At 42.7% G+C, this 15,485-nt stretch overlaps 1 protein-coding gene across 1 annotated transcript; it reads right to left on the minus strand.

The window, feature by feature from the left end:
- Window positions 1–471: 471 nt before the first annotated feature.
- On the minus strand, window positions 472–13,463 carry LOC136509256 (putative disease resistance protein RGA4). The gene is made up of 10 exons (XM_066504076.1): window positions 13,330–13,463; window positions 12,985–13,241; window positions 5,435–8,046; window positions 3,861–5,228; window positions 3,629–3,746; window positions 3,222–3,399; window positions 2,790–2,917; window positions 2,058–2,672; window positions 1,713–1,879; window positions 472–984 (listed from the first exon to the last, which is right to left on the minus strand). The coding sequence occupies exons 2-4, from the start codon at window positions 13,227–13,229 to the stop codon at window positions 3,922–3,924; spliced, it is 4,164 nt and encodes a 1,387-aa protein (XP_066360173.1). The 5' UTR covers window positions 13,230–13,241; window positions 13,330–13,463; the 3' UTR covers window positions 472–984; window positions 1,713–1,879; window positions 2,058–2,672; window positions 2,790–2,917; window positions 3,222–3,399; window positions 3,629–3,746; window positions 3,861–3,921.
- Between the last annotated feature and the right edge of the window lie 2,022 nt (window positions 13,464–15,485).

The raw sequence follows: 15,485 nt of genomic DNA on the forward strand, positions 1-15,485 counted from the left end.
TAGCAAACTCTTGGAGATGCTCTAAGGGAGTAGGTTCTGAAATTAGCATTAGCGCTTGGCGAATGTATCCACAATCCTATAAAAACTCGCCTGCTGTAAAAACGCCACCGCCTCCAAGATGGTGAAGCTTCTAGAATGCTCATGCATACACGCCAACATGCCTAGTTGGGGCCACCGGTCAGCTAGCGAGGTAAATATATGAGACGACGTGCATCTTCAGGTTTGCGGGTCATCGCCTGGGATAAGATCAAGTCCAAATTCTAAAAATGCCGTCAATTCAGGATTTGAAATACAGCATCGCCCGTGCGTCTCGGCCGCTCGCTAACGATGGCCTACGATAGGTTCCGTCTATTGCAGGTTACACGTCTTGTTCAGTGGTGAATCGCGGGAAAGAATTCCCTAGCCGTTATTTTTTAGAAGGTTCTTAGAAAAATGTTTGCTGATCAGTGTCACAATGGCTGGGTTAGAATCATCGGGAGAAAACAATGGACTTCAAAACTCTGTCCTTACTTGCCACGGAAGATATACTACACCCACATATAGGCATATACATGCACAGGAAGGCATCATAACAAGTTACATGCAAGATGGCGAAGTCACACGCGTCAAGCTAAGTCAGACGCTGATGCATCTAGCTTTGAGGCATTATGAAAATTGCAGGGTTTGGGCGATGATTCTTCACCCCGGTTGACCATGGGATGTTCAGGTCAGGAGACAGGAGAGGACAGGGTGGTGTTGTTCATCTGATGGATTTTCTTCAACCACGGGCAGCACATTTTAAGCGCAGATGAGGTTTCTATCTTCTTCTGGTTCACTGTCTTCCATGTCGTCGTCATCCAACTAGACAACATCGTGGGTAGTCAATTGATGAAAATATCTACTATCTCGCGCAGGAAGTGGTTTTCACAGGCATTGTTGAGTTTTCCTATGCCAGCTTCGATTTCTTGGCCGACAATATGTCAATGTCTCCTGTTGCATGCAAATCTGTTTCACCAATGGGTTGTCCAGTGAGATTATTTCAGTATAACATGGAGAAAATACATTATACTCATCAGTTCACAAATACAACACCATGTTCTATATACCATAGTTTAAAGGATGCAGTGATACTCTTTACATGTTCTTAAGAACAAGCAGATCGTAATTTTTCAAAAAAAAAAAGAACAAGCTGTTCAGATACTATATATTTTTCACTATAACATGGAGAAAATAGGTTAATACTCATAAACACCATGTTCTATTTTTCACTATAACAAGGTGTTGTTAAGAACAAGCTGACAGTACCAACAATTTATAACTAATATGAAACAGATATGGGACTCAAACTTCTATCTAAATTTATGTAATGCCGAATTTTTCAAAGGAAGCAGAGTACTGCAAAATTGACCCTTTCAGGTAAGTGTTCAGAAATGACATGAGCGCGCATTAACAACAACTTATATAATTTATTTAATCTTAGGATGCACATGTAGTAATATTAATTTATTGGTTTGATGACGAATTATCACCTATTCAATGTTCTTGATGAATTGAAAATCAAGATGTATGTAATTCATAAAGATATTAAAGATGATAACAAAAAAGTTTCCACTTAATAAACTGGGCTGGCACTTGCCTTTGTTTTTTCTTCTTCTAATAAAATCTGCGGCAAAGCTTTTGCTGTCCTTTCATAAAAAATGATAACAAACAAGTTTGATCAGAAAGAAAATTACCCATGTCATCATCTTCTTCAGTTTTCCCCTTTCTGCTTTGTTTCTAGCAAGAGCTTGTTCTATACTTCTAGTTGAGTGCATGTCTGCTGCGGAAAAATCTATATCGATTTAACAGGTTTTTGTTCAGGGAGCAGAAGTTTTGCTTTAGCAGCCATTGCATTAGCAACCTGAAACAATTTATAGGTGGAAAGAAAGGGATCATTTCTGGTAGATAGTAAAAAGAATATTTCATTACTTATCCGAAGCATTCATCTAACATCATAACGATCACGGAAAAGACAAAAATTATGTTTTCTGACAAAAAACAGTTTTGCTAATTCATTGTAAGCAGAGAAAAGAGCTTACTCTGCTAATCAGATGGCCACAATGCTTATGTTTCCATAATGCTACAAATCATAAGAAAACATTAGGAAACTCCAGCAGGTATCATTGTAAATTCTCAAAACTCAACTACACTACAGTCAACAACTCAGTAGATGGGCAAAGGAACTAGAAATAAATAGATTGGCAAAATAAAGAAATTGGAAATAAGCAGATGGGCAAACAAAGTAGAAACATTTCTTGGTAGAAAATACAAATATCTGTACTGAAGACAAATGCTGTACCCAACTTCATAAGATTAGAAAACAGAAAAGTTGATGTGAATCAGACTGTAAGGACCATTAAATGTTGCAGGTTCCCCAACAAGGGACTCTGGTTTTCTACATAGAGGATGTATAATATCGTATTTGTGATCAAGATATATGCATGTGACACCTTACGTCGTCAGAAGCGTTCAGTTCAGTCTCCTAGGCTGCAGATCTTAATGGTGAGAGATCAGGAGTGCTGGGTGTATGTGTATCGATCTACTGCTGAATTGGGCATATAAGAACTTGAACCAGCATGTTTCCTTCTAATTTGAATTTTCTTTGTTTCCTCAAGGATACTGGATGTTTTATTATCCACAATTGTGAGCCCATCCTGTTAAACAAAGGAAGCAAGAAATCATTAATTTACAAAATGGCTCCATAGGATTATGTCATTTATAGAAAATAAAGAAACAAAAATATATGTACAGAGTTAAGTAGAACACATTACTTTCAAAGCATTTTTTTTTGTTCTTCCACTAAGTTGGTTGATTGAAGCAGAAAGAGCCTCTAGTCTGATTCACTATGCAGCATCTCCTGCCTTCGGTGGTTTTCAGATGACCAGCAAGAATTAGGGACCTGAAATCACAAAAAAAGTCATAGAGTCTCCTCATGCTATCCTTAGAGCAAAGCAGAAATATGAACCCCTCATTAATCAATGGCTAGAAGCTTATGTGTAATTCTTTTGCTTTTCTTTGTTTCTTTCTTCGTTTCTTTCTTCGTTTCGTGAACTTTTGTAGGACCTCTTTTATGTGTTTGAATAAAATCCCTAAAAAATCACAATAAAAGTCCCAAGAGCTGAAAAAGGAAAGGCAACCCAAAACGTTATAACTGAAGAGACAATGCCATACACGAGAAGTTTGTTGACTTGTGACTGTCTCACCTAATCTTTGCTGGATGGACTGGTGTTGCTACGAGGTCATTCTTTTCTTGAGTCCTCAAACTTAGGCACCAAGTCATCCTTGTCGAGAATTCCTTTATTATCTTTGCTGGATGCACCGGTGTTGGGCTCATTATTTATAGTTTTTGAACGATGTGTAAGCGTAGGATGAAGCAGAGTCCTGCAAGGCAAACCAGCATATCATCACATCGTGCTGTGACAGAAACAAGTTGATTGTTGATTAAGCAAATGAAGGGCAGAACAAGAATTGAGAATGGTGGCTCCTCTTGTAACACAGAAGCACATGACAATCATTCATATCTACAAGCAAACTGAAAAAAAAAAAGCAATCCAGTTTGCACTGTGAATGAAGTTATAAGTCGAGGAGCATAAGTTGTTTTTTAACTAACCTGCAGATCCATGTGTGTGTGTGTGTGAAAGGCATGCAGAAGGTGCGATTCAGCTTTCCGCCTCAGAAACTGTAGTCCTGTAGTCTTGAACGATAGGCTTCGGAGAGATGTGAGGGAGCTGAAATTATAAATCGTAAATTCAGTCTACATAAATCACAATTCAATTTGCATATTCAATGGAATCACAAATCGAGGAGCATAAGGGGATTTTGTTTTTTAATTTGGAACTAACCTGCAGATCGATGTACACCGAAGATTTGAGCGTGGTGTGAAAGGCACGCAGAAGCAGAGGTTCAGCTTTCCGCGTCAGCAATGAAGGCACGGACATCTATATCTGGCCTCGTTCCCCTTAATTTCTGGCATTCCTCATAAATCTCGGGACTGCAATTATTTATGTATAGCAGTCGCAGTGAATCGGGGAGGCCCTCCTTGGGCAGCGATATGATTTTTTGAGTCCCCCAGATACGTAATTCCTGGAGAGAAGGAAGGCGATGCAACCCTTGGGGGAGGGACCGCAGAGCCCTGCAGTTGCTGAACCACAGGATTCGGAGAGACGTGAGGAGCCGAAGCGCCTCGTCCTGCTCTTCCGTGAACTTCTCTGTCCGCCAATCAGCACCGAAGAATAAGTTCTGGAGGGTAGCGGAGAGGCGGCTGCAGATGGGAGCAACAAGCACTGCAGAGATGCTGTCCACATAAAGGCTCACCAGTTGGAAGGAACCGGCGGGCATTGTTTGGGTGCTTGCCACCGCTGCAAGTAGATCTCCTGCTACAGAATAGGGCCCAGTCCCATCATCTCTCCGATTGTACACCTTCAGACGCTCGAGGTTGATTGTGATGAGAGAAACAAACCCATCCACTGTGATATCCTTGCAATTAACTAGTCGTAGACGGGTAAGAGATGTGAGATTCGCGAGCAGAGCCATCGGCAGCGTGCTTTGCTCACCCACAAGACAGAGTTCCTTGAGGGAAGGGGGGAGAGGGTAGATGATGCTCTGAGTCTGAGCTCCTCCTCCTCCCATGGGCCACCGAGAGAATAGCTTGTCACAATTGCTTATGGTCACGGACTCGAGCGACGAGAGGCCACAGAACCCAACTCCTTCCTCTTCATCCACAGGCAGGATCAGATTCTTAAACCCATGGAAGCGGACATCTCTCAGCGAGCTGGAGGGTGGAAACTGCAGTACCAGCTCCTCATGATCCCCATCTGATGATGTGCTGACATCCAAACGAGAAAGAGCTGGGAAACATTCGAACAAATTTGACAAGGATTTTCTGGTAAGAGAAAATTGTCTGAGTTCGAGAGTTTGGACTGTGTGGAGCACAACACCATCATCCAGTCCTCTCAAAAAGGTTTCCTCACATCTACTGACCTCTATATGTCTTAGGGAATGTAGCTTTTGAAGATCCATAAATGGGAAGCGTGATGCATCCTGAATTGTCAACCTTTCTACATCACCAAGATTGTCGAAAACCAATTCAGAGGACTTCCTAATGTCCAACTTAGTACGATAATAAAACAAGCAGTCTGTATCAATACGGGATACCATCGAAGTGTGAGGCATGGGAGGAAGGCACAACTTCGGGCATCTAAGAATGTGAAGATCACGAACAGTGACGAAGCCAGAAAAAAATTTAGGAGGGGCTGAACAAAAGAATAGAGGTTTTTTTATCTTCTCTTAACCTTAGCCCCTCCTACCTAATACATGTATGCATAAAATTTTAAGAGAGGGCTTAGGAAAACTCCACGTGCTCAGGATGGGTAGGGGGGGCTGAAGCCCCCCTAGCCCCACCGCTGGCTACGTCCCTGATCACGAAGGCTAGGGAACCATTTAGTGTTGCCTTCTGTAGAAGAAATAGGCCAACCTGAGATCAGCAGCATTGTGAGCATGGGACAATCAGTGCAGCTGATTTTTTCAAGCCTTGAGAACAGATGACAGTTAGCTCCCCCAACCCACTCTACAAGGTCTGGCATATCATAAAACTGAACTTCCATCAAGTGCGTGAAACTTTTTTCTGTAGTACCACCAAAGAAATCAGGTCCAATCTGAGATATCCCAAGAATGTTTTTCAGCTTCAGCTTTCTTAAGTGATACATCTGCCCAATAGGTGGAAGGTTGGCCCATGATACCCTCTCTAGATGTAGGGTCTCCAAGTTTCTCATGTATATGATGTTGCTGCACAACCAACTAGGACCAACAGAGCCACCATGATTTACAATGCAAAGTATTCTAATATTAGAGTGTGGCTTGAGACTATCTAGGATATTATCTCCAGTGGACTCTTGCTTACTGTTCCAAACTAATCCCAACTTCACTAAATTCCTCTTTTCCATCAGTTTGGCCTCTTCAGCTTCTTGGCTGGTTCTCACATTTTCAAGTCCAGATATCTTGAGCTCTCCTCCAAGCACTTCTAGTTTCCCCAACTCTCCTAGCTCAAATCCAACGCTCGCGTTCTTAACATGGAATTCTTTCATTTCTTGTAAAAATTTCATTTTCCCCACCTCAGGAACATTGGAATGAAATTGTTTCGTAGCAACAAAATGGCGTAGATTTTCAAGGCGGCTAATGTCTTTAGGCAAAGAATAACTACTTTTCCATTGGTTAAGATCTAGGAATTTCAAGTGATAAAACCTAGACACTGTGCTAGGCACACACACTTTTCCGTAATCAGGCGACATAAGTTTTAAGTATCGAAGATGGATAAGCTTTGAAAAGTTGTTTGGCAAGGAACTATGGGAGTTCGCGAATATAGATAAAACACGGAGACCTTTTATTTCCTTAAATGTGTCTCTTAAAACATTGACCAGGTGTAACCTACTGTATTCTCCAAAAATCATCAAACTTTGCAATTTTTTAATGTCTATCCTTTCCTTCAATTTACCCATCCCTTCCTCGAAACTTTTAACATGAATATCATCATGCATGAAAATGGATAGGTAACGAATAGATTGTGGGATTTCATTTGCCTCAAAAGTAGAACAACTGATATAGGCACATTCTTCTAATGAAACTTTACGTGAAAGATCATGGAGTAAATCATGCATTACATAATTATTATCATCTCCTTTTATAAGAAAACCATTATCTAATAGTTCTTCCAGATAATCTGATCCTATGTCCTCAAATTTTTTATTCTGCTTAGGGTAATCTATGATGCCTATAGAATCCCAAAAACGAATAATCTCAAGCTTTCCAAATTTATAATCGTCAGGGAAAAGGGAAAAACACGAAAAACATTTTTTCAGATGGAAGGGAAGGTAGTCATAGCTAATTTTCAAGGCTGGGATAATATCATTGTCATGGTTTTCTTCTAGCCACTCTTTGTTGTCAAGAATTTTCATCCAATGTTCCTGAAAGGGTTTCTTAATCAATAACCGACCAACTGTTTTGGCTGCAAGTGGGGAGCATTTCAGCTTATCTGCTATTTTCCTTGCAATACCAATTAACTCTTGATCACCATGCTCATCTTGGATTCTACCAAATGCACATATTTGGAAGAATTTCCAAAACTCATCAGGATCCAAACCACGGAGGTCAATTGGATTAGATTCTTTTGTCACCATTTCTACAATTTTTGGGAACCGAGTTGTGACAAGAATCATGCTGCCACTGGTCTCGTCCTTTTTGAATGGAGCTAACAGCTTTGCCCACTCATCACTACTGCTGCATTCCCATATGTCATCCAAGACAAGTAGAAACCTTTTGGATTTCAGCCTCTCTGCGATGGATTTCTGAAGCTGGTCTAAGTTGGTAGTTTCATTTGGTGTTCTATTTCCTTCATTTTCTGTTGCGGGTAGGCAGCTCAGGATCTCTTTGGTGAGCTTGAGCACATCAAAATTAGTCGATACACATATCCAGATATTAATATCAGGAAAACATTGTTTAATCCTTGTGTCATTGACGAGATGCTGGGTGAAGGTAGTCTTTCCAATACCCCCTGGGCCAACTATAGGAAGAACAGACAAGGTTTTACCACTCTGTGTCACACTGATAATCTCCTCTATAGTTTTCTCAAAGATGGCATCCCTCCCAAACAACTTCTCCTGTGTGATTTCAGAGCTTGTGTCAGGCCTTTTAGCGAAGGCAGGCATGTGTTGCTGAGGGTTAGTGCCTGACACTATCTTGAGCAAGTCAGAGACAGGAGTACAGTTAGAGTGCAGCACCTCTATGAGCTGCTTGATTTTGTTGGACATTGCCACCCTGTCAAATGGCAACTTTCCATCATGGCCACTGTGGTCAACAGACATGGCAATGGCATTGCTTGTGCTATGGGTGTTATGAACATCGTCGGCAGCAGCAACATCCTTATCTTGCGAACGGCAACAAGAGAAGCATGAGAGCCAGTTACCAGAAGTGTGGCGAGCAGCATGGCAGGCATGCTGAGCTTTGCCGCTGAGGCCATCTCCCAACTCTGGAGTGTGTTAAGAACGACGTATAGGAATAAGAAGTAAAGAATCAAGCCACAGAGGAGACACACGATTTAACGTGGAAAACCCCTCCGATGTGAAGGGGAAAAACCACGGGCACCAGCCAGCAACAATCTCACTATCTCAAGAGTTTTGGGTTACACGCCTATGGCGGCTTACAAGAGAATCAAGTCTCCACAAAACCCTAGCAAGGGTGTATATACCGTACCGTACCGCGGGGGGCTCCGCCCCCCGCACCCCCCGAGCACAGGGGCGAGACCTGATGGGCCAGCTTCAGACTCCGCTACGCTCCGGCCCAAGCCTCCGGCGACGGGCCTCCGCTTCGCTCCGTCAGAAGCATGGCCTATATCTTGGAGTGAATTTGGAACAACTCCAACAAACTCCACCTTGAGACAAATTCATCTTGTATCATAAATCAACCCTTCATCCTGAACATAACAAAGATAGAAAACCACTGGTGCCAACAACAGTCTCTTGGACTATCCAATTAAACCAACTAAGCTTGAGCACAGCTCAAACTTAGCAACAGGAATAGGCTTTGTCATCATATCAGCAGGATTATCATGAGTACTAATCTTGCATACCTTCAGCTTACCTTCTTCAATCACATCACGCACAAAATGATACTTGATATCTATGTGCTTAGTTCTCTCATGGAACATCTGATCTTTAGTGAGGTAAATTGCACTTTGACTGTCACAGTGCAAACTTATGCAAGATTCAACTCCACAAAGCTCAGCATACAAACCTTTCAGCCAAATTAATTCTTTGCACGCTTCACAAATAGCCATATATTCTGCTTCAGTAGTAGACAACGCAACAACTGACTGTAAAGTAGCCCTCCAACTCACAGCACAACTGTCAACAGTAAACACATAACCTGTAAGTGATCTTCGCCTGTCCAGATCAGCAGCATAATCAGAATCCACATAGCCAATAAGACCCTTATCAGTTCTTCCAAACTTTAAACAGGAATCTGCTGTGCCTCTGAGGTACCTGAAAATCCACTGAACTGCCCTCCAATGTTCTTTGCCAGGATTAGACATATATCTACTAACAAGACTCATAGCATATGACAAATCTGGACGAGAGCAAACCATGGCATACATCAAAGACCCAACAGCACTAGAATAAGGAATCCTTGACATGTATTCAATCTCTGCATCTGTACTAGGACACTGAGCAGCTGACAACTTAAAGTGAGGTGCAATAGGGGTACTAACAGCCTTAGCATTTTGCATATTGAAACGCTGAAGAACTTTCTTGATATAATTTTGTTGACTAAGAAATAGCAAACCAGATTTTCTGTCTCTACTAATTTCCATACCAAGAATTTTCTTAGCACTACCAAGGTCTTTCATATCAAACTCACTACTCAATAGCTTCTTTAACTTAGTGATTTCAATCTTACTCTTGGCAGCAATCAGCATATCATCAACATATAACAGCAAATATATAGGTGATCCATTAACATGCTTGATGTAAACACAGCTATCATACTTAGATCTTTTAAAACTGTGTGCTAACATAAATGAATCAAACCTCTTGTTCCACTGACGAGGGGACTGTTTCAAACCATACAAGGATCTCTTCAACTTGCACACATATTTTTCCTTGCCAGGCACTATGAACCCTTCTGGTTGGTCCATGTATATGTCCTCCTCAAGCTCTCCATGCAAAAACGCAGTCTTCACATCTAACTGCTCAAGCTCAAGATCATATGAAGCAACAATACTAAGGAAAGTACGAATTGAACTGTGTTTTACCACTGGAGAGAACACATCATTGTAGTCAACACCTGGAATTTGACTGTAGCCTTTAGCAACTAACCTTGCCTTATACTTTGGAGGCTCGCTTGGAGATAAACCCTCCTTTCTCTTGAAGATCCATTTGCAGCTGATGGTCTTCTTATTCTTAGGCAAAGGTACAATCTCCCATGTACTGTTCTTCTCAAGAGACTGCATCTCCTCATGCATAGCTGAAATCCAATTCTCAGTATCACCACAATGAATAGCTTCTTTATAGGTTGCTGGCTCATGAACATTCTCCACCTGTTCAGCACAACTCAAAGCATAGTAAGACAAATTACACTCTTCAATAAGACGTTTAGGAGGTGCAATTGTCCTTTTTGACTTGCGTTGAGCAATAGATAAATCCTCCTCTAACTGCAAAATAGGAGTTTGCTGAACATCATCATGAGCATCATCCTCAGCAACATCATTATCATGGTCACCATGCTCATCAACAGGCTCCACCTGCACACCTGTATCATCACCAACATGCTCCACCTGCATGCGCATACGCTGCAGCTCTTTTTCTGGAACATGATCTGAGGGCAAACTGTCAGTAAACATCACAGATTCATTGAAAACAACACTCCTGCTCATAAAAGTCTTTCCTGTTTCAGGATTCCATAATTTATAGCCTTTGACTCCCGAACTATAACCAAGGAAAAGACACTTAACAGCTCTAGGCTCTAATTTTCCATTATCAACATGAGCATAAGCAGTGCATCCAAAAACTTTCAACTGTGAATAATCAGCAGGCGTACCAGACCATACCTCAATGGGAGTTCTTTTATTTAGTGGAATAGAAGGCGACCTGTTTATCAAGTAACAGGCAGTATTAGCAGCTTCAGCCCAAAAATGCTTGCTCATCCTGGCATTAGACAGCATGCAACGGGCCTTAGATATGATGGTTCTGTTCATGCGTTCGGCCACACCATTCTGTTGTGGAGTATGGGGTATGGTGTGATGCCTAACAATGCCTTCCGATCTGCAATAATCATTAAATTCACGCGAACAAAATTCTCCACCATTATCAGTACGAAGCAATTTTACCTTCCTTTCAGTTTGCCTTTCTATCATTACTTTCCAGTCCTTAAAAGCAGTAAAAGTATCATCTTTCTGTTTCAGAAAATAAGGCCAAACCCTTCTAGAGTAATCATCAATAATTGTAAGCATGTAACGAGCACCACCAAGTGAGGACTTACGGGAAGGACCCCATAAATCAGCATGAACATAATCAAGAGTACCTTTAGTGGTGTGAACAGAAGTGTTGAAATGTACCCTTTTATGCTTCCCGAAAATACAATGCTCACAAAACTTTATTTTACTCGAAGTGCAGCCATCCAGCAGGTTTCTCTTCATCAATTCTGCCATACCATGGTGACTCATATGTCCCAAACGCATATGCCAAAGGTTAGTTTTACTAGGTTCATCATTAGTAACAGCAGCAACAGCGGAATCAGAACCAGGTAAGGTACACCCTCTAAGAACATATAACTTTGCAGAATTAAGATCACCTTTCAAGCAAACAAGAGAACCTTTTGATACCTTCAAAACGCCATCTGAACCGGAATATTTGTAACCTTCTGCATCAAGCGTGCTCAATGAGATAAGATTTCTGGACATCCCTGGTATATACCTGACGTTTTTCAGCGTGCGTGTCATGCCATCATCAGTCTTGATCTGAACTGATCCAATCCCCACAATGTCACACGGGTTATCATCTCCCATCCGCACAACATCCCCTTTCTGCACAGGCTTATATGAGCTAAACCAATTTCTGTTAGTGCAAATATGAAATGAACATGCGGAATCGAGAATCCATTCATCATGACCAGCAACACAACCAGCAAATACTACCAGACAATCTCCAGAATCATCATCAGACGCAGCAGCAGCAACAGAGACCTTACCAGCCGACTTTTGTTTCCTCTTCTCCTTATTCTGTACTTTTCTGCAATCCTCAACATTATGATTTGTCAGCTTGCAATAAACACAGAACTTTTTATTACCATGCGGCTTGGACTTTGAACGGCCTCTCCTTTCGTAGTTCTTTCTACCATCATTGCCATCAGTTGAGGATCTATTTTCAGTTCTGCCTCTCACATGCAAAGCATCGCCCTTGGAGGACGACGTCCCATCATTCTGCACCATGCCTCTCATCTTCTCCCTAGACTGGAGAGCCTCATAAACTTCCTTTAGGGTTAGTTCATCACGGCTCAAAAGTATGGTGTCACGAAAATTTGCATACGAATTTGGCAAAGAACATAGCAGTAAAAGACCTAAGTCCTCATCATCATACTTCACCTCCATCGACACTAGGTCGGCGACGATCTTCTTGAATTCAGCGATGTGGCTCATCACTGAATCCTCCTCCTTCATCTTCAGGGTGAACAGCTTCATCTTCATCTGCATCTTACTGGTTAGATCCTTGGACATACAGATCGATTCCAGTTTCAGCCATAGTTCTGCAGCAGTTTTCTCTTTCAGACACTCCTGCAAAATATCATTATGAAGATGCAACTGAATTAGGGCGAGCGCCTTCTGATCCTTGCGGATCTCTTCTGGAGTCCACTCGGCCTTCCTCTTTCCGAAACTATCCAGCGCCTCATCATAGTCATGAGTCTGCGCCAGAATCCCCCGCATCTTGACTTGCCATAGCGAGAACCGCGTGTCGTAGTTCAGCAGCGGAAGATCGAACTTCATCGACGTCGTCATGAACCCTAACAGCAACCAAAGCTCTGGTACCACTTGTTAAGAACGACGTATAGGAATAAGAAGTAAAGAATCAAGCCACAGAGGAGACACACGATTTAACGTGGAAAACCCCTCCGATGTGAAGGGGAAAAACCACGGGCACCAGCCAGCAACAATCTCACTATCTCAAGAGTTTTGGGTTACACGCCTATGGCGGCTTACAAGAGAATCAAGTCTCCACAAAACCCTAGCAAGGGTGTATATACCGTACCGTACCGCGGGGGGCTCCGCCCCCCGCACCCCCCGAGCACAGGGGCGAGACCTGATGGGCCAGCTTCAGACTCCGCTACGCTCCGGCCCAAGCCTCCGGCGACGGGCCTCCGCTTCGCTCCGTCAGAAGCATGGCCTATATCTTGGAGTGAATTTGGAACAACTCCAACAGAGTGGCCTCTCGAGTCCCATCGAGCTTGTCCTGGATCATGAAGTAGTGGAGCTCGTCCAGAGCGTCCTCAGCCTCGTCGGCCTTGTTGCTCAGGTCCTCGAGCAGACCCTTCAGGCCGAGCTCCTTTCTGATCTTCACAAGGTTGAGGCCGAGCTCGGTGCTGAACACGTACGCTTTCAGCAAGTCATCGGACAGCTTGTTGAGGACTTGGCCGACGAGCCAATTCGCCGCTCCGAGAGCCACCTCCATCTTCTCCTCCGGCTGCAGGGGTCATTGGTTTGAGTGGTGAGCACCAGTAAGAAGAAGAAGAAGAAGAAGAAGAAGAAGGAGCGAGTGAAACGTTTGGTACCACTTCTTCTCGCTCCTGCTCGACGGCGCGCACGTCCTCCAGGCGACGCGAAGGCGGCCCTCGCCACCGTGGGTCTACCCTCCCTCGCTCTGCCTTCCTTCCTTCGTCGTAGCCGCTGATCTGCCCGACGCGCCCCGAGCTGACCAAATATTCGGCCTGATCTGCCCCTCCCTCCTGCCGCTGAGTCAAGGGATGGTCCTCGTGCGCCCCTCGTCGACGAGCCGCTGCTCTTCCAGCCGCGGAGCCTCCGGCGAGCAGGCCCAACCGCCCCGCGCTGTGGAGCAGCAAGACGGGGGCGGCGTAGAAGAGCTCTGATGTGCGCCGGGAACAGCGGCAGCAGAGGAACGGTGGGTGGTGAGGTGACTAGTGTCTGGTGAGTAGGCGAAGAACAGTGTGCTGCCTGGAAAGGGAAGGCGTGGTGATCTGATCCGATTCCTTTATAGCTGCTCAGGTCATTATTGATTGATGGCGTACGCGTACCACACGCTGTCAAATACAAAATACATTTTGTTTTGTCCATTTGTCCATTAAACACCTAGGGGTCTTTGGATAGTTGGATCCAGTTTTTACTTCCGCCGTTCCAAATCACTAACGTTTTTTTCTAACTTATAAATTTCTTTGACATTTATATTCTTTTATATATCAACCTTATTAAATTTAATATAACTCGGGATTTGATAGAAACGTTAACTCAATATTTGATTAAAACTAATATCTAGTGTTTTCGGTAAGAGAAGGGTATATGTAAAACTAGAAAAATATATGTGACGATATATGCGAAGAGGAGCGGGGCACGGGAGGGCGGCCGAGCTGGGCCAGCGCGGAGAAAGCCAGGGAAACGACGACTGGGTCTGCGGGTTGAGCAGGCCGACCTGGCCGCGACGGGCCAAAATCAAGGAAGGAGAAATGAAATCCTTTTGTTTTTCCTAAACCAATTTCCAACCAAGTTTTGAATGCAAATTCCAATCAATTTGAAATCTGACTTCAAATCACACAATACAAAATAATATGCAGCAGCATGAATGCACATACATGTTTGTAGACCTATATTTGATTTTAATTTGATAAAAAATATTATTTTCCTAAATCCAAATGCTCACAAAAATGCATAATTAAATCATTTTCTCCTATTTTAAAATTATGCTAGTTTTAGGGTGTTACAATTCTACCCCCTTAAAATGAATCTCGTCCTAGAGATTCAGACAATGCTTACTCAAATAACTGTGGGTATGTCTTTCTCAGATCCTCTTCTCTTTCCCAAGTAGCCTCATCTTCCATATACCGATTCCACTGAACCTTACACATCTTTATAACTCGGCTCCTTGTAATTCTTTCTACCGTCTCCAAAATTCTTATCAGAAACTCCTCATAAGTGAGATCTTCCTTAACTGTAAGCTCTTCTAATGGTATCTGCTCCTCAGGTATACGCAAACACTTCTTCAGTTGAGACACATGAAACACATCATGTACACCTGACAAACTCTCAGGCAATTCCAACTGATAAGCTACTTCTCCACGTCTCTCTAAAATCTTGAAAGGCCCAATATACCTTGGTGCTAACTTTCTTTCATGTTAAACCTTCTCACACTTCTCATTGGTGATACCTTTAGGTAAACATAATCCCCTATTTCAAAAACCAATTCTTTTCTTCGAATGTCAGCATAACTCTTCTGTCGAGATTGTGCCACTCTCAAGTTATCTCTAATCATCCTTACTTGCTCTTCTGCATCTCTTAAAACATCAGGTCTGAACACTTGAGTTTCTCCCGTTTCATTCCAAAACAATGGGGTTCTACACTTTCGTCGATATAAAGCTTCGAAAGGTGCCATATTGAGACTCTTTTGATAACTATTGTTATACGAGAACTCTGCATAAGGCAAACTCTTGTCCCAACTTGTACCGTACTACAACGCACAAGCTCTTAGCATGTCCTCTAATATTTGATTAATCCTCTCAGTGTGCCCATCAGTCTGATGATGATATGCTGTACTAAAATTCAGCTTCGTTCCCAATGAACTATGTACTTGCTGCCAAAAATGAGATGTAAATTGAGTACCTCGATCAGACACAATTTTCTTGGGAACACGATGTAGACACACTATCCTCTCCATATATAATTGGGCTAACCTCGCTCCATTATAAGTAGTCTTGATCGG

The sequence above is a fragment of the Miscanthus floridulus genome, chromosome 15, assembly GCF_019320115.1.
Source record: "Miscanthus floridulus cultivar M001 chromosome 15, ASM1932011v1, whole genome shotgun sequence".
In the NCBI taxonomy this organism is placed as follows: domain Eukaryota; kingdom Viridiplantae; phylum Streptophyta; class Magnoliopsida; order Poales; family Poaceae; genus Miscanthus; species Miscanthus floridulus.